The following is a 13,410-nucleotide window of genomic DNA, read 5'->3' as shown; positions in this document are numbered from 1 at the left end:
AAATTTAGCCATTTTTTGTAGGAATATGTGTCTGACCAATTTGCTAAGAGCATTGTAAAAAAGTGTTAGCATTTCATAGTATTTAAGCTTGCAGACTTTTGCAATGTAAATTAGCCAATTGTTCGTTTGTTGTACATAGATCTTTTTTAAAAAAAAAAAATTTTTACCGTTTGAGGCTCAGCTCAGGTAATTATTTTTTTTAATGTTCCTTATCCAATTACTCAATTATTTGAACTAAATAGTTCATCGATTAATCGACTACTAAAATAATCGGTAGCTGCAGCCCTATTTTGAATGAACGAACGTTCCCAGTCTAAATGGATTGGGCGTCGAGCACTGTCAATGGCAGCCTTAGAGTTACCTGAGACACTTTTATGGTGGAAGATTTTGGTAGCAACTTGTTGGTCCCTTTTTTTTTTTATTTACAGTGGGGCATATAAGTATTTAGTCAACCACTAATTGTGCAAGTTCTCCCACTTGAAAAGATTAGAGAGGCCTGTAATTGTCAACATGAGTAAACCTCAACCATGAGAGACAGAATGTGGGAAAAAAAACAAACAGAATCACATTGTTTGATTTTTATTTTATTTTTTTTAAATCATGGTGGAAAATAAGTATTTGGTCAATACCAAAAGTTCATCTCAATACTTTGTTAAGTACCCTTTGTTGGCAATAACGGAGGCCAAACGTTTTCTGTAACTCTTCACAAGCTTTTCACACACTGTTGCTGGTATTTTGGCCCATTCCTCCATGCGGATCTCCTCTAGAGCAGTGATGTTTTGGGGCTGTCGTTGGGCAACACAGACTTCCAACTCCCTCCACAGATTTTCTATGGGGTTGAGATCTGGAGACTGGCTAGGCCACTCCAGGACCTTGAAATGCTTCTTACGAAGCCACTCCTTTGTTGCCCTGGCTGTGTGTTTGGGATCATTGTCATGCTGAAAGACCCAGCCAAGTCTCATCTTCAATGCCCTTGCTGATGGACGGAGATTTTCACTCATAATCTTTCAATACAAGGCCCCATTCATTCTTTCCTTTACACAGATCAATCATCCTGGTCCTTCTGCAGAAAAACAGCCTCAAAGCATGATGTTTCCACCCCCATGCTTCACAGTGGGTATGGTGTTCTTCGGATGGAATTCAGTATTATTTCTCCTCCAAACACGAGAACCTGTGCTTCTACCATAAATTTCTATTTTGGTTTCATTTGACCATAACACATTCTCCCAGTACTCTTCTGGATCATCCAAATGCTCTCTAGCGAACCGCAGACGGGCCTGGACGTGTACTGGCTACAGCAGGGGGACACGTCTGGGACTGCAGGATTTGAGTCCCTGGCGGCGCATTGTGTTACTGATAGTAGCATTTGTTACTGTGGTCCCAGCTCTCTGTAGGTCATTCCATAGCTCCCACCGTGTGGTTCTGGGATTTTTGCTCACCGTTCTTGTTATCATTTTGACGCCACGGGGTGAGATCTTGCATGGAGCCCCAGATGGAGGGAGATTATCAATGGTCTCGTATGTCTTCCATTTTCTCATAATTGCTCCCACAGTTGATTTCTTTACACCAAGCATTTTACCTATTGCAGATTCAGTCTTCCCAGCCTGGTGCAGGTCTACAATTTTGTCTCTGGTGTCCTTCGATAGCTCTTTGGTCTTGGCCATAGTGGAGTTTGTAGTGTGACTGACTGAAGTTGTGGACAGGTGTCTTTTATACCGATAATAGTTAAAACAGGTGCCATTAATACAGGTAACGAGTGGAGCCTTGTTAGACCTCGTTAGAAGTTAGACCTCTTTGACAGCCAGAACTCCTGCTTGTTTGTAGGTGACCAAATACTTATTTTCCACTCGAATTTGGAAATAAATTCTTTAAAAATCAAGCGATGTGATTTTGTTTTTTTTTCCACATTCTGTCTCTCATGGTTGAGGTTTACCCATGTTGACAATTACAGGCCTCTCTAATCTTTTCAAGCAGGAGAACTTGCACAATTGGTGGTTGACTAAATACTTATTTACCCCACTGTATTTATTTATTTATTTTTAAACACTGACACTTTTTTAAAACGATATCTCGATTCTTGGCAGGAGCATATCGATAACCTTTTGGGATACAAAGTATCACGATATATCACCATTTCGATATTTCGTCACACCCCTAGTTCGCATGCGGTCCTAAAGCCAGCGTACCTGGATGACAAAGGTACCAAAGACGATACTGCAGAAGATGGGGTTGTTGAAGATGCCATCAAAAACATTGCGTTCGCCGTGGATCTTGCGAGCGTTGATCTCGTTGAACAGCTGCATGAGGACGAAAGTGTTGAAGACGATGGTGTAGTGTTCCGAGGGCGGTGCTCGGAGGGGCGCGTTCCTGCCGCTGTCGACGTCGAACATTTTCTCTCCTAAGCGGGAAAAGGAACGTCAAAGAGGAATCCAGCAAAGAAGCTAAAGCCTCAGTTTCGTACCGGCAAACAACAGTGTGAAGATGATGACCAGCTGGTATACTCCTTGACCCAGAATGTTCTTCATCATGGTGCGAGAAATGAGAGGCTTGTTGCGGCCGTACGGCTTCCTGAACAGCAGGGCTTCTGTGGGCGGCTCCGTGGCCAGAGCCAGTGAGGCGAAAGTGTCCATGATTAGGTTGACCCATAACATCTGCACAGCCTTCAATGGCGAATCCTGCAGGATAACAGCCAACAAATTCAGTCCCACTAAAATTGTTAATGTTCCTTTCACATTGCTACATGGATTTATCGATTTTTTTTTAACCTGCGTGATGCAGGCGCCCGTGAACGCCACGATGACGGCCACCACGTTGACGGTCAGCTGAAACTGCAAGAATTTGGAAATGCTGTCGTACACGTTGCGACCCCACATGACGGCTTTGACGATGCTGGAGAAGTTGTCGTCCGTCAAGATGATGTCCGAGGCCTCTTTAGCCACGTCGGTGCCAGCGATACCCTGCGGAAGGAAATTGACGATGCCGTTTATGGCACTGCAGATTTATTCGCGCAAATTTTCGTGCGAGACTCACCATGGCAAAGCCGACATCTGCTTTCTTCAAGGCGGGACCGTCGTTGGTGCCGTCCCCTGTGACGGCGACGACTTGCCTCTGCTCGGATACGGTGCTGTCAATAATACCTAAGGGAGTAAAAGACGTGAGCTGGAAGGAAAATAGAGAATTTCTTATGTTTTGAAAGGACAAAATAATCCTACCTTTGACTAAAGTGTGCTTGTCAGTTGGGGACGACCGAGCCAGCACTCGTAGTTTGGGCCAGATCTTGTCAATGCGCTCTTGCTCAATCTACAAATTTACCAAAGATCAATCGAAGTATTTCTAGAAGCATTTCGATGGATTTGCCACTGTACGCGCACCTCTCCCTTTTCGTTGCGTATCCGTCGGTTGAACTCTTTGCCTTCCAAGCAGAGGAAGTCGTCTCCGGGCTGCAGGATTCCGCACTTGCTGGCGATGGCGCGTGCCGTGTTGATGTTGTCGCCGGTCACCATCCGCACCGTGATTCCGGCACGCTGGCACTTTCTGATGGCGTCTGGGACCTTAAAAAAACAAACAAAAAAAAAAATGATAACAGTCGAGTCCTGTTTTACTTTTCCTCTTGGAATCATCTCTGCGGATTACCTCGGGCCTCACGGGGTCTTCGATGCCCACCACGCAGATGCAAGTGAGCCCGGTGAGGATGTCGTTTTCGTTGTCCCAGTCGGGCTCGCCGTCAGTCACGCTGAAATCACGGTACGCGAGGCAGATGGTCCTCAGTCCTTCGGAGGCCATGGGCTCGATCACTTTCTTCACCATGTCGTCCCGGTCTCGCGGGCGAAACACCTTGGACTCGCCAGATGCCGTCAGGATTTTATAGCACCTACGAGCAGAGAACGTGGCCATAAGACAACAAAAAGCCTCTAAAAAGTAGAAGGAGAAAACAAACGCATTTGAATGCGGAGCTGCACGAGTGTGACGTCACATTAAGCCCTCTGTGAGTGAAAAAGAAGCCCATCAGTTAAGAGGCTTACAGAGTTGTTACCAGCTCATTTTCTCAGCGCCTGTTCATAACTCACAAAGTAAGGGACTGAGATGGGATGCGCTTGAACTTCTTAGCCGCTTTAAGACAAGACTTATATACAACCTCTAGCAAAAGTATGGAATCACCAGTCTCGGACGAGCACTCACTCAGACATTTTAGCATGTAGAACAAACTCAGATAAAAAGTAGGGCTGTCAAACGATTAAAATTTTTAATCGAGTTAATTACAGCTTAAAAATGAATTAATCGTAGTTAATCGCAATTCAAACCATCTATAAAATATGCCATATTTTTCTGTAAATTATTGTTGGAATGGAAAGATAAAGACACAAGATGGATATATACATTCAACATACAGTACATAAGTACTGTATTTGTTGATTATAACAATAAATCAACAAGATGGCATTAACATTATTAACATTGTTAAAGCAATCCATGGACAGGAAGACTTGTAGTTCTTAAAAGATAAATTTTAGTACAAGTTATAGAAATTTTATATTAAAACCCCTCTTAATGTTTTCGTTTTAATAACATTTGTAAAATTTTCAATCAAAAAATAAACTAGTAGCCCGTTATTGCTGATGTCAATAATTACAAAATGATCATGGGTGCTTAAGCCCATAAAATCAGTCAAACCCAAGAGCCAGCAGAGGGCGACAAAACTTCAAAAAACACAAGTAACAATTTGGCATTGCACTGTGCTGTCATTTTGATCTGTTTGAGCGGGGCATGTGCGTTAATTGCGTCAAATATTTTAACGTAATTAAAATAATTAATTACTGCCCGTTAACGCGATAATTTTGACTGCCCTAATAAAAAGCTTGAAAAAAATAATGAAGTAGTTCAAAACGCTTTAGGATTCAGAAATACTAAAAGAAATGAATATAAAACATTGTGGTGGTCAGTAAATGCTACTTTTATAGAGCAAGTGCAGGAAAATATATATGGAATCACTCCTTTCTGAGGGAAAAAGAATATGGAATCATGAGAAACAAACAAAGAAATAACCATCAAAACACATCTCTAGTATTTAGTAGCACCACCTCTGGCTTTTATGACAGCTTGCAGTCTCTGAGGCATGGGCTTGATGAGTATTCCTCAACAATTTGGTGCCAATTCTCTTTGATTGCAGTTGCCAGATCATCCTTGCAGGTCGGAGCCTTGCTGTGGACCATTTTTTTCAAGTCCCTCTACAGGTTTTCAATAGGGTTGAGATCTGGGCTATTTGGAGGCCATGACATTGACTGGATGAGTCTAAGGAATTCTTTAACAGTTTTAGCTCTGTGGCATGATGCATTGTCATCTTGGAAAATGACAAACATATTTTCAATTGAAGGGATAAGAAAGCTTTCTAAAATTTCAATGTAAACTTGTGCATTTATTGAAGATTTAACCACAGCCATCTCCCCAGTGTCTTTGCCTGACATGCAGCCCTGGACTGTGGGTATTTTGATGTTTTCTTCAGGCAGTCATCTTTGCAAATCTCACTGGAACAGCAACAAACAAATGTTCCAGCATCATCACCTTGTCCAATGCAGATTCTCTACTCTGGACAAGGTGATGATGAAAATGGCTGTGGTTAAATCTTCAAGAAATGCACAAGTTTACACTGAAATTTTAGACAGCTTTCTTATCCCTTCAATTGAAAATGTGCTTGCTATTTTCCAAAATGACAATGCGCCATGCCACAGAGCTAAAACTGTTAAAGCATTCCTTGGAGAAAGACTCATCCAGTCAGTAGCATGGACTGCAAACAGCCCAGATCTCAACCCTATTGAAAACCTGTGGTGGAACTTGGAAAAATGGTCCACAGCAAGGCTCAGACCTGCAAGGATGATCTGGCAACTGCAATCAAAGAAAGTTGGTACCAAATTGATGAAGAATACTAATCAAGTCCATGCCTCAGAGACTGCATGCTGTCATAAAAGCCAGAGGTGGTGCTACGAAATACTAAAGATGTGTTTTACTGTTATTTCTTTGTTTGTTTCTAATGATTTCATTTTTTCCCCTCAGAATGGAGTGATTCCATATATATTTCCCTGCACTTGCTCTATAAAAGTAACATTTACTGACCACCACAATGTTTTATATTCATTTCTTTTAGTGTTTGTGAATCCTAAAGAGTTGCACTTTTGAACTAATTCATTATTTTTTCAAACTTTTTATCCGAGTTTGTTCTACATGATAAAATGTCTGAGTGAGTGCTCGTCCGAGACGAGTGATTCCATACTTTTTGCTAGGGGTTGTAGTTCACGGGCATCTGGGGTAAGCAAAAACCTATAGACTAACACCACACTCAAACTTTCTTACTTTTTCAGGAGGATTTCCGAAGCGCCCTTGCTGAACATCCGGTAGCTGCCGTCGGCCATTTTTAGCACCGTGCTCATGGACTTGCGCACCGAGTTGAAGGTGTACACTTTGTGTAGCTTCTCCTCGGGGATCTCGTTGCGAATGGTCTGGTAGTCGCGTTTGAGGTCGGTAGAAAATCCCAGCAAGGCACATTCGGTTTTGTTCCCCACTTGCCGAGGCAGGCCCCCTTCTTTCTCTGGAGGCTACCGGAGAGGACGCCAGAAAATAGTGAGCGGCGGTATCTCGACTTGATCGGGAAATCCCGGACTTACCATGATCTTGGTCGTGTAGGCGCAGTTGACGGCTATTCCCAGAATTAGGAAATCTAAAATGGAGGCGGGGATGTTCTCCGGGTCTGGCACCTTCTTGTAGTGTTTCTCTGCCACGTAGGCCTGCACCACAGTCATGCGGTTCATCGTGAGCGTCCCAGTCTTGTCCGAGCAGATAGCCGTGGCGTTGCCCATCGTCTCGCAGGCGTCCAGGTGACGCACCAAATTGTTGTCTTTCATCATTTTCTGTCAGAAGGACAACAGTCAAACGCTAGAGAGCTCTTTCCACATTGGATAACACCGAGCAGTATCATAGCTTGGCTTTAAGGTAACACTTCACATGTCTTAACAGGCTGGACTGCTTCCTTTAATAGGCTAAAACGTAAGCCGGCGGGTACGTGGGTGATAGGTTAAATCACCGTACCTTGACGGAGTACGCCAATGAGATGGTGACGGCGAGAGGGAGGCCTTCGGGAACGGCCACCACCAGCACGGTGACGCCGATGATGAAGAATTTGACAAAGAACTGAATGTAAATGGGTGTGCAGGCCTTGACCCAAGGCAGGTTTTGGATCCAGAAGGTGTTGAGCACAAACAGCACCACCAGGATGATCACGGTGATGGCCGACATCACCAATCCTGAAAGGAAGGTAAATGAGTTCATCACTAGGCTGGCAGTGAATGCACGTAAAACATATGTCCAAATGCATAAAAAAATCTGCGTCTTACCCGCTTTGCCAATTTGTACAGCGAGTTTGGTCAGCTTGCCCTGCAGGACCGATTTCTCTTTCTTTGGCAGGTTGGCTTTCTTCTTCTCCTCCGCGTCGCCTCCCTCGTCGCTGTTTAGAGGCTGCATTTCCATGGCGGCGCCATCCTGCGCTTTGGCTGGAAGGAAGAAAGCGTTTGATATCATGAAATATAATACAGTGGTATTAAAAACCTTTTGGAATTTCTCACATTTCTGCATGAAATCACTCTCGAATGTGATCTGATCTTTGTCAAAATCACACAGATGAAAAAACTCTGCTTTAACTAAAACCACCCAAACATGTATAGGTTTTCATATTTTATTGAGGATAGTATGCAAACAATGACAGCAATAACTTCAACCAAACGCTTCCTGTAGCTGCAGATCGGTCTGGCACATCGATGAGGACTAATCTCGGCCCATTCTTCTACACAAAACTGCTGGAGTTCAGTCAGATTCCTGGGATATCTGGCATGAATCGCTGTCTTTAGGTCATGCCACAAGCATCTCAATGGTGTTCAAGTCAGGACTTTAACTTGGTCACTCCAGAACGTGTATTTTGTTCTTCTGAAACCATTCTGAAGTTGATTTACTTCTGTGTTTTGGATAATTGTCTTGTTGAGGCATTTATCCTCTTTTTAGCTTCAACTGTCTGACAGACTGCCTCAGGTTTTCCTGTAAAACATCCTGATAAACTTTTGAATTCATTCTTCCATTAATGATTGCAAGTTGTTCAGGCCCTGAGTCAGCAAAACAACCCCAAATCATGATGCTCCCTCCACCATGCTTCACAATGGGAGATGAGGTGTTGATGTTGGTGAGCTGTTCCATTTTTCCTCAACACGTGACGTTGTGTGTTCCTCCCAAACAATTCAACTTTGGTTTCATCAGTCCACAAAATATTTTGCCAAAACTTCTGTGGAGTGTCCAAGTGCCTTTTTGCCAACATTAAACGAGCAACAATGTTGTTTTATAGACAGCAGTGGCTTCATCCGTGGAGTCCTCCCATGAACACCATTCTTGGCCATAGTTTTATATGAAGTTTGTGTGCACAGAGATACTGGACTATGCCAGTGATTTCTGTAAGTCTTTAGCAGACACACTAGGGTTCTTTTTTTACATCCCTGTGTATTCTGCGCTGAACTCTTGGCGTGATTATGGTGTACGGCCACTCTTTGGGAGAGAAGCAACAGTGCAAAACTCTCTCCATTTGTAGACAACGTCTCTGACTGTCGATTGATGAACATCCAGATTTTTTAGAGATGGTTTTGTATCCTTTCCCAGCTTTATACAAAGCAACAGGTCTTCAGACAGCTCTTTTGACCCAGCCATTATAAACATTAGACAATGCTTCTCATCAAGACAATTCTTACCAGGTGTGTATTTCATCGTGGGCAGGGTGGCTTTAAACCACTCATCAGTGATTGACTTAAATTGTCTAAAAAAATTGGTTTCGACTGCTCTTTAAGTCTCCTTAGGCAGAGGGTTCACTTACTTATTTTTTCCTCCTCCTGTCATTGTTTGCATGCTATCCTCATTAAAATATGAAAATCTATAAATGTTTGGGTGGTTTTAGTTGAAGCAGACCCTTTTTTTCATCTGTGTGATTTTGACAAAGATCAAATCACATTTGATGGTGATTTTACACAGAAATGTCAGAAATTCCAAAAGGTTCTTTTACTTTTTCATACTACTGTACATAAATGATTGTATTTGTATTCGGGCTGTCAAAATTATCGCGTTAACGGGCGGTAATTATTTTTTAAATTAATCACGTTAATATTTTTGACGCATATAACGCACATGCCCCGCTCAAACAGATTACAATGACAGCATAATGTCATGGCCACTTGTTACTTGTGTTTTTTGGTGTTTTGTAGCCCTCTGCTGGCGCTCGGGTGTGACTGATTTTATGGGTTTCAGCCCCATGAGCATTGTTCAACAATGGCGAGCTACTAGTTTATTTTTCTATTGAAAATTTTACAAATTTTATTAAAACGAAAACATTAAGAGGGGTTTTAATATAAAATTTCTCTAACTTGTAGTTCTTAAAAGAGAAATGTTAGTACAAGTCTTTCTATCCATGGATCACTTGAACAGAATGTTAATAATGTTAATGCCATCTTGTTGATGTGTTATAACAAATACAGTACTTATGTACAGTATGTTGAATGTATCCGTCTTGTGTCTTATCTTTCCATTCAAACAATAATTTACAGAAAAAAATGGCATATTTTACAGATGGTTTGAATTGCGAGTAATTAAGATTAATTTTTAAGCTGTGATTAACTCGATTAAAATTTTTTAATAGCTTGACAGCCCTAATTTGTTTTAAAGCACGTCTTTGTATTCACGGCGGTATCTCCCGGCCTCCCCTCCCTCGCAGGCGGGACAAACGGGAATCCCGAAGACACGCGAGCGGATAAAATATGAGGGCTCGTCTCTGCAGAGCCGTGATAAAATCATTAGTCGTGCCAAGCTGTGAGGATACAGCTGCTAAAACCCTCCAGGACAATTGTCACATCTTTCTTCCCTCAAACTTGGGATGATTTAATTAAATGCCTCATGCAATGGCGCGCCCGTGACAAGGCTACGGTATTGTGCGGAAGGGGCGGGGAGGGTTAGCACCGGGTTACTGCAGCTGCCACTGACTGTGGTTGGTTCTGGACTTACACGGCCGGAGTAATCTCAGTCTAAAGGATTACGGCTGAATCCTGGCAGACAGAGGGAATCCGTGCACCGGGGACCATCACCGGTGGTCACGGACCCGAGTGTCACTGATCAGGACCGCCAGCTCAACCACGGCACAATTGTGCTTGTCAGCCTTCAAATTGGACACGATATCCTCCAGGATCGCTTCCGTCGGAGACAACCGTGTGAGTCAAAAGGTGGGGGCCGCAGGGAGAAGTATAGTATGCAGAGGGGGGGAAGCAGATGTTCTGGCCTCGGAATTGTTGCGTCGCTTTAATCTCCTCATCACTAATCGCTGTAACTGGATTCGGTAGCACCTGCTGCCCAAAGCACAATGTGCCAGGCGAGGAAAAAGGGGGAGACAAGGCCGGACAACCAGGATGCCAGCACAGCTTGTGCTGTGTCAAAGGGGGGGTCGCGGCCAAATGCAAAAATCACTGGCGGGAAAAAAAGCACCGCAGCCAATTACATGCTGCCATTAAATAGGAAGGATGACGCCGGCTAATAAATGTGGGCGCCACAGTTGCGAGGTGATTATACACACTTTAATTGAACCGCCTACCCTTTACCAGACATTGCTATGCGCATCAGCTTTAAAAGCCCACGATGCGCAGTCAGTATCGCACGCGCGCTTCCGACTCGTTCCACCGCATTCCACATCAACGCCACGGAAATGAACTACACACAACACGACCTTTTCCAGGACATTTCACTTTCCAAAGCCGTCATTAGGGGACAGATGCTTTAAGGTCAATCGTTCAGCCTAGTTTTGCTCATTTTTCCAGAGAGACCAATATCGTATTATTTGGGAATCTGAATGCTAATCGAGGGAAGATTTGCTTAATACAATCTAAATCAGCTTACGGTGCACTTTCGGAGACCCGTTCAAGGTCGAACCGTATGACTAAAAAGCAGGTGGTGTGTGTGCGTGCACTCGATCACGTTGGTCCGAACAGCAACTCACCTTTCTTACGATTTTCAATGGAACCATCCTGCTTCTTGTCTGCATGAAAAAAAGCAAGAACATATAGTTAGCGAGGAAGTGGTATACTTGAACAGAATGTAAACCAGGCAATGATAACACTCACTTTTTCTTTGTTTCTTCTTCTCCTCTTTTTCCTTCTTCTTTTCATCTTCATCATCATCGTCCTCATCCTCCGCGGCACCGAGCAGCGTGAAAATAATTCCAGTTTGCGAGTTGACGCCCACCGCTGTGACCACCATTTTCCCTGAGCCCTCCATCACGTGGGTGCCTTTTGGAGCGAGGGGGCAGACGAGCGTTAGCCATTTAAGTTCCCCCGCGGATACAGACAGAAATAAAAGCCTCACTAGATTTATTTGCTAAGAGAGCGGAACACTTGAGACGCCGATCTAGCGGAAAACCAAAGAAATTGGTGGGAGGATGGACTGATGGAAGGAGTCACTATGCTAAAATATGAGAGTCGTGCATAGGCATGTGCTGGTTTCAAGGTTTATCGTGGTATGAAAACGTCACGGTTTCAAAACCACTAAAAATTTCCGTCATACCGTAGTTACAGTATTAGCTATTTTTGCGGTCCCAAAAAAAACGTAGCGAGAAATCCGTGGCTTGGAGCAACAGTGCTCACCCATCCCCTTCCAGTTGTCGCTATGTCCTGCAGGGGTGTGACCCCAAAAGGTGATCGATATGCTCCTGCCAAGAATCGAGATGTCATTTTAAAAAGGTGTCAATGTCTAAAAATGAAATAAAAAGGAACCAACAAGTTGCTACCAAAATCTTCCACCATAATAGTGTCTCAGTTAACTCTAAGGCTACGTTCATACTACAGGTCTTAATGCACGAATCCGATTTTTTCGTGTTTTTCCGACTCGAGTGAGGCATTAACTTGACGGTCTGAACGTGACAAGTCGCATAGAACTGGACCATTTCAAATCCGATCTGGGTCACTTTCGTATATGGTTCAAATCCGATCTGGGCCACATTTTTCCAGACTGTCGCGGCGGTCTGTACTGTTCAGTCTCTCAAATCGGAATTCATGCAGCAATTACGTCATCAAAAAGCGAGAGAGACGCGGTGCAGCTGTGCGTCATTAGCGCCTAGCTTGCCTTGAACATGGCTTTTTAGGAAGGGTCGGACTTGACAACAGTCATAAAAAAAATAAAAATGGGTTGAGGATAAGCCTGAGAATGATCAGTTTTCTGTCTGCTCCATATAAGCAATATTTCAACATTGCTTACACGGCCCAGAGTCGGGGCAAACTGCCCGTACGAGCGTGTGACATGCACGGACAGTGCGTGCATGCTACCGATCCATATACTTTGAATATAAACCTAAACTGGGATTATTTATGCCCGTTATTTGTGTCCTCTTTTTATAAAGAAAAATATGATATCCCTGGAATGACGGATGACAGCCAGCATGTGTTGTCATTTGTTTTGATGCTTCTGCGCATGCGGGTCGTCTTGCTCAGCGCGTGTCGGACTGCGAATCAGTGCGCATGCGTAATACTTGAATGGTCTCAATGGACAAAGGCAGTCTGAACGGGCACGCCAAAAAAACAGATATGACAAAAAATCGGATTTGTGCATTAAGACCTGTAGTATGAACGCCTAAGGCTACATTGATGGTGCATGAAGCCCAATCCTTTTAGACTGGGAGTTTTCAGGGCATTTACAGGTCAATTGCGGTTCATTTTTGGGCATTTTTAGGTAATTTCCGGTTGAGTTTGAGTCACTGCCGATTCATTTGGGTGATTCCTTCCTGTTCTGTAACTCAAAATCAACAGGAAGTGACCCATAAAATACAAGCAAGATTTCTGGCTGTCAAAGAGGTCTAACTTCTTCTAACGAGGTCTAACGAGGCTCCACCGGTTACCTGTATTGATGGCACCTGTTTTAACTCGATATCGATATAAAAGACACCTGTCCACAAACTCAGTCAGTCACACTACAAACTCCACTATGGCCAAGACCCAAGAGCTATCGAAGGACACCAGAGACAAAATTGTAGACCTGCACCAGGCTGGGAAGACAATCTGCAATAGGTAAAACGCTTGGTGTAAAGAAATCAACTGTGGGAGCAATTATTAGAAAATGGAAGACATACAAGAGCACTGATAACCTCCCTCGCTCTGGGGCTCCATGCAAGATCTCACCCCGTGGCGTCAAATGATAACAAAAACGGTGAGCAAAAATCCCAGAACCACACAGGTGGACCAAGTGAATGATTTCACAGAGCTGGGACCAGAGTAACAAAGGCTACTATCAGTAACACAATGCGCCGCCAGGGACTTAGATCCTGCATTGCCAGACGTGTCCCCCTGCTGAAGCCAGTGCACG

General features: G+C 43.6%; 1 protein-coding gene across 3 annotated transcripts in view; it reads right to left on the bottom strand.

Annotated features, from left to right (window-relative positions):
- The window catches only part of atp2b1a (ATPase plasma membrane Ca2+ transporting 1a), a 140,500-nt gene that overhangs the window by 14,533 nt on the left and 112,557 nt on the right, over positions 1-13,410 (bottom strand). For all 3 annotated transcript variants that reach the window (XM_057854063.1, XM_057854065.1, XM_057854064.1), the window contains 13 exons: positions 11,181-11,345; positions 11,057-11,095; positions 7,383-7,538; positions 7,078-7,292; positions 6,657-6,899; positions 6,346-6,587; positions 3,634-3,871; positions 3,372-3,551; positions 3,213-3,300; positions 3,031-3,137; positions 2,766-2,957; positions 2,462-2,675; positions 2,187-2,398 (listed from right to left, as the gene is read on the bottom strand). In XM_057854063.1, coding sequence (XP_057710046.1) covers positions 2,187-2,398; positions 2,462-2,675; positions 2,766-2,957; positions 3,031-3,137; positions 3,213-3,300; positions 3,372-3,551; positions 3,634-3,871; positions 6,346-6,587; positions 6,657-6,899; positions 7,078-7,292; positions 7,383-7,538; positions 11,057-11,095; positions 11,181-11,345 — 2,291 coding nt within the window. The remainder of the gene's footprint in view (positions 1-2,186; positions 2,399-2,461; positions 2,676-2,765; positions 2,958-3,030; positions 3,138-3,212; positions 3,301-3,371; positions 3,552-3,633; positions 3,872-6,345; positions 6,588-6,656; positions 6,900-7,077; positions 7,293-7,382; positions 7,539-11,056; positions 11,096-11,180; positions 11,346-13,410) is intronic.

Source organism: Corythoichthys intestinalis, chromosome 13 (genome assembly GCF_030265065.1).
Source record: "Corythoichthys intestinalis isolate RoL2023-P3 chromosome 13, ASM3026506v1, whole genome shotgun sequence".
NCBI classification, from domain to species: Eukaryota; Metazoa; Chordata; class Actinopteri; order Syngnathiformes; family Syngnathidae; genus Corythoichthys; species Corythoichthys intestinalis.
This window is presented reverse-complemented; position numbering and strand designations above follow the sequence as displayed.